Source organism: Tupaia chinensis, unplaced genomic scaffold (assembly GCF_000334495.1).
Source record: "Tupaia chinensis unplaced genomic scaffold, TupChi_1.0 Scaffold000184_1, whole genome shotgun sequence".
NCBI lineage: Eukaryota > Metazoa > Chordata > Mammalia > Scandentia > Tupaiidae > Tupaia > Tupaia belangeri.
The window spans coordinates 470,861-476,731 of NW_006159659.1; the positions used below are offsets into that span (position 1 = coordinate 470,861).

General features: G+C 39.6%; 1 protein-coding gene across 1 annotated transcript in view; it reads right to left on the bottom strand.

Annotated features, from left to right (window-relative positions):
• The window catches only part of RPS6KA3 (ribosomal protein S6 kinase A3), a gene marked incomplete at its 5' end in the record, with an annotated part of 109,222 nt that overhangs the window by 23,331 nt on the left and 80,020 nt on the right, over positions 1–5,871 (bottom strand). The window contains 2 exon segments of the mRNA XM_014587118.2: positions 1,861–1,986; positions 5,461–5,585. Of these exon segments, the coding sequence (XP_014442604.1) occupies positions 1,861–1,986; positions 5,461–5,585 (251 nt within the window).

Genomic DNA, 5,871 nt, shown 5'->3' on the forward strand with positions numbered 1-5,871 from the left:
CGAACCGCTGTCGACTACGTGGGAGTCCAGCGACATAGCCATTACGCTAACCGCTGGTCCCGAGTAAATTAAATGAATTTCTATCGTTCATCCTTATATCTCACAGAGGGCCTTATGGATACTGATGACTTTTTTTTTAAGAAAGAGTTTCTGCTATAGGACATATGCACTTGTCGGAGACACAGAAACAGCAAGAAAGTGAGAAGCCACTCCCCAGGAAGGATGACCACATTATAACCCATTCTCCTCTCAGAATTCTGGACATGCACACACATTCCCTGAGTGTTTCAAGCCACTGGATCTGGAACTTGAACTGCACTCAGCCATGTGTGAATCCAGCACCTTAAATCACTACACCACCTGCTGGCCCCCCACTGATGACTTTTAAAAATAATTACATATAAATTTAGAACAGTAATAACAATGTCACTCTCACTAACTAGACATAAGCTACACATACTTATAAACTAGTTCTAAGGTTTAGACATTCCTTAAATTGCTTTAGACATTCCTTAAATTGCTTGAGGTGGGAGCACAGAGATTACTATTCCAAGAAGGGAAATGGCAGAGACTTGAATATAATGTTTGTTCATTTACAGCTAATGGTTTGAAATTCAAACTTTGTCACAGAACTAGGTGGCTACTGGCTTAGAAAGTTCTGTTTAAGGACACCTAACAAAATTAAAACAGCTAATGATAATGAATTTTATTATAGAGGTTATTATTTTATTGGTTCATAGATCCCTTCAGATGTGAAGAAAGGTATGGATATTTTTATCTGAAAAATAATTTGGCACACAATTTTGAGGAATCCCCTGACCATATAATCTTTTTTCTAAAGAATTAATCTTATTATTATTAATTTGACCAGAGACAGAGACAGAGACAGAGAAGGAAAGTGAGAAGGCAAGCCACCAAGTCTGGGACTTGAACTGTTGGTTGTGTGGGCATCCAGTGCCTTAACTACCACACCGTTTGTTGTGTGGGCATCCTGTGCCTTAACTACCACACCACCTACCAGCCCTGAGCATAAAATCTTAAAACAGGGACTTTTTAGAATAAAAGAAGTACTATTTAAAAATTACATTAGGTGTAAACTGGTACTATACTGGGGCAAAATGGATGTATGACTGTCTTACCTTTAGCCTACAGAAGAATTCATGGTTTTGGATTAAGATCTCCAAAAAGTTACGGTAAACTGAACCATACCTTTCAATTTACCTTAACCTTTATAATAAAAGATACTTTAGCCAAAGATATGAATATAATTTCTAACTGGTATGAAGACAGAGACAGAATGGAAAGTCAGAAATCACTCCCAATCGGGGATGGCTATGCCACAATCCCTTCTCCATTCTCCTCTCAAATCCCTTCTCCATTCTCCTCTCAGGATTGTGGGCACACACGTACATGTGCCTGGCATGATTTTTAAGTCACCAGGTCTGGGATTGGAACTGGAGTCTGCTGTGTAGGAGTCCAGGGCCGTTAAATACCAAGCCACCTGCTGGCCCCTTAGAGTTGCATTTAAAAAAATGGCTAGAGGGCATGTGTATTCACCAGAGGAGACAGGGAGAGAGAAAGAGAAAGAGAAAGAGAGAAAGAGAGAAAGAGAGAGAGAGAGTGAGAGAGAAGGAAAATGAGAAATCACTCCCTATGGGGGATGGTCATTTTGCACGTCCCCCTCCCTCCATTTTTCCCCCGTTTTGGGATTTTGGGCACACAAGCACATATCCCTGGTATGTTTTTCAAGCAATCAGGTCCATGACTGGAATCATGCAGGTGCTCTTGTGGGATCCAGCTGCCTTCATAACCAAGACACTGGCCAGCTTGAGAGTAGCATTTAAATCTAAAAATATTTACCTTCACTGCAAACTCCATGTTTGTGGCTTTATGTATACACCTCTTGCAAACTGAGTAGGAGCCAACTCCAATATCTTCTTTTACTTCATATACATAAGTAAACTGAATACTGTTCCTGTGCAACTGCTACAAACAAAATTATAAATGATGAAGAGTTCTGTAAAGACTTTGGTACATTTCAAATTAGGGAAAATATGTTATTCTGTGTACATTTTTTTCTTTTAAAACATTTATTTATTTATTTATTTATTTTTGTTGTGATTTTTCAGGGCACTGGGTCTGGGACTTGAACCATAGTTGGCCATGTGGGAATCTAGCACCTCAACCACCATGTCACCTGCCAGCCTCTCTGTGAACATTATTTTTTAGAGGTTTTTGCCTTAGGGTGCATGCACTCTCTGCAGAGAGAGAGAGAGAGAGAGAGAGACAGACAGACAGACAGACAGACAGGGATAGTGGGAGGGAAAGTAAGAAATTACCCCCCAGGGGGAACAGCCACACTGCAATCCTTTCTCCTCCATTCTCCTCCTGGGATCTTGGGCACACACACACACACCTGGCATGAGTTTCAAGCCACTGGATCTAGGACTTGAACCATAGTCAGCCATGTGGGAGTCTAGCAACGTAATCACTACGCCACCTGCTGGCCTTCCCTCACCTTGTGTGTATTATTGATGTTAACTATAAATATCAATAAAACCCAAAATGAATCTTTAAAAAGTTGCCAGAGAGTGTGTACACTTGCTGTAGAAAGAGAGAGAACGAAAGAGAGAAAGCAAGCAAGGAAGTACCGTCCATGGGACATGGTTATCTCACAATCCCTTCTCCACCACTTCTCCCTCCTTTTGGAATTTTGGGCATGTGCTAATAAGCATATTTCTCAAACTGCTGGGTCTGGGACTCAAGCATACAGATGGCTATATGGGATCCAACTGCCTTAACCACCATGTCATTGCTGGACCCAAAATGACTCTTTGTAGCACTTATTTTTTAAAAATACGTATTTTAGAAGCATCTACACTATATAGCAAGAAATATGCCTTTAAAGAAAAGTTTAAGTTGGTCCAGCCTTGGTGGTGTGACTGGCTGACACTGCAGTGCTAGAGGCCATATGAAGACTTGGGGTTTAGTTCCCAGGTTGACCTGTGCATGCCTAATGTGTACATGAACTTGCCCACGGTTCTGGCTGACTGGAGGGCTATGGGGTGAGTCATGGTGTGGGACTCTGGAGGATATTTGTTTCATTCTCTCTCTGTCCCTATTTTGAAATAGATGAATAAATTAAAAAATAAAAACTTCAAGAAATTGAGTATGTACAACAAAAATCAGAGCTATTTGATAAGGAGCCTATTGCCTTATCTGTGATTTAGCCCCACTGCACTCTTCAACCAGTTACAGGTTTTCAAAGCATCTTTTCAAATGAGGAGAAGCTTGAAATCTCTACTGCAGAAGAAAAGATTTAGAAGAATTCTTAATTAGAACATCTAGATTTTTGTCTCAGGTATACCACTTATAGGCCATGTAACCCTGAACCTGTGCTTTCTCAGAGGTTAATAGTAAGGATTAAATTAAAATGAGGCATTTGCCAGCAATATCTGTTGTCATTGCTTCGGACTTACAGTAGCCATGCCTTCCTTTCCTCATCTCAAGTCACAGTTTCATATAACTTCTGCTAAAGAAGCTGTTTATGGATTAGGGACGAATAGCATATGGTAGATGATGAATGGCAGAGTACTGGTTCCGTAAACAGGCTGAGGGAAGCTCTGTTGCCCTTGGCTATATGGATATGAAACCCTTACATGCTTACAAACTTTGTATAGCTTAGAGCTTTAATTCTGTAGAATATATAATTTTGTGGTTTCTACGTTAGGTATAGAAGTTACAATTTAAAAACGCTGTATATTCATGTCCTTGCATGTGAAAGGACAGAATATTTCAACTTGAACTTTAAGAACTAGTGTTTAAATTGGTTTTCTACAAAGCAGAAGGATTACTGACTTGTGAAAAAAACATCAGAGTGAAAGCAACTTAATCTTCAAGTAATTACAAGCACGAACTTTCAGTACATATTTTAGAAGCAATTTCAAGCACTTTTAGTACCCTAAAAGCAATTCAGTGTTTTAAAAGATATACTTAGCTCTCTGTATGACTAAAAAGATGAATTATATTTATATTTCCATAATACTAGGACGGAAAGAAAGAAATCTATGTACTATCTGTGTTTCTCTAACAATATTTACTAGTCCAATCCAGGCTCCTGTTAAAGGTGTGCTTGCACATACATGCACACCCCCTAGAAACCTGATTCTATGGCTGTTACTCATTTTTTCTCCAACTCTGATAAAAAGACAGGTGAAGAGGTAGAAGAAATCCTAAGGCAGTACCATAACCATTTCTTCCAAATGACAATGGGGAGGGACTCCAAAAGAACAAGGACACAAACTTCGAAAAACTTAAAATTTAAGTTTTAAAAAATTTATTTATAACTTTCTAAATCAGAGGTTAACAAACTACGACTTGTGGGCCAAATCTGGTTCACTGCCTACTTTTACAAATAAAGTTTTATTGGCACACAGGCACACTCATCTGTTTGTATACTATCTATGGCTGCTTTTGTGCTATAACAGCACAGTTGAGTAATTGTGTCAGAGATCACATAGCCCACAAAGCCTCAAATATTTCTAATTGAGCCCTCCTCAGGAAAAGTCTGCTGACCCCTGTTCTATGGCATCGGTGATCCGGGAGACTTCAATACATCCTGGCTGACCTGATAGAGGGAGGAAATGAAACAAAATAGACCTAAAAAACATTCTGAGACATGGGAAAGGGAGAGCCAAAACAGCGTATTTCTTAGAATCCCATTCTCACGTTACACAAGTATCCAGGATTTGGGTTCATGCAACCCTTTCAAAGACATATGAAAGGAATTTCTAAGAGCAATGTTAATAACATAAAAAGTATTTTAAGTTGCTTACTTAAAATCTAATTGTTCACATAAGTTGTATCATCTTTTTCTATGAGACAGAGGGTGTGAGTGCATGGCAGGGATAGAGAAGGAGCAAGAGATAGATAGACAGAGATAGAAAAAGAAAGAGAGAGAAAGGTTTTTTTTTGGAGAGAGGTTTTTGCTATAGGGTGCATGGGCTCACCAGAAACACAGAGAGAGACAGAAAGTGAGAAATTACCCCTCAGGGGGAATGGCCATGCCGCAATCCCTTCTCCTCCATTCTCCTCTCAGGATCCTGGGCATGCATGCATGCACACGTGCCTGGCATGAGTTTTAAGCTACTGGGTTCAGGATTTGAATCACAGTCGACTACATGGGAATCCAGTGACATAGCCGTAACACCAACTGCTGGTTCCGAGAGAGAGGTATTTTTGACAAGTCTTTCCATGTCTTGAGCCTCCTAGCCTTCCAGTTAGCTAGGCCAACAAGTGCATGCCACCCTGCCTGGCCTATTTAATTTGGACCAGGAATGAACCTTCCAGGCAGTCTTGGCCACTGTGTGGTGCCTTCCTCCTTGTACCATCTTGGCTGGGGGAGCTGTGAAATATATCTTATGACATTTCAAATTTTAAATTATTTAGATGTGTACATACCTGAACAATTGAATGTACACCAACTGTCTGCATAGCTTGGCTTTCATCATCTGAAGTAATAGCAACAAAACTAAACCCCCGAAAAAGCTGATGTGCATTAGCACTAGGTGGAATGCCAGGTGAATCTGAAAAGAAGAAGAAATCACTAAGACAAGTAAATATTTTTGTGTAAACAAAGTTTTATTGGGACATAGACATACCATTTGATTATGAATTATCTATTATTATTTTCATACTCTTAACAGCAGGGTTGAATAGAGACCATATGGCATGCAAAGTCCAGAATATTTACTATCTTTCCCTTTATTCTTTACTACCCTGTCCTTTGTGGTTTGGTGATCATTAATTAATAGGCTGTTATTACTAATCAGTAGGATTTGGCAGGTGAAATGAAGCCTATTTGGCATTCCT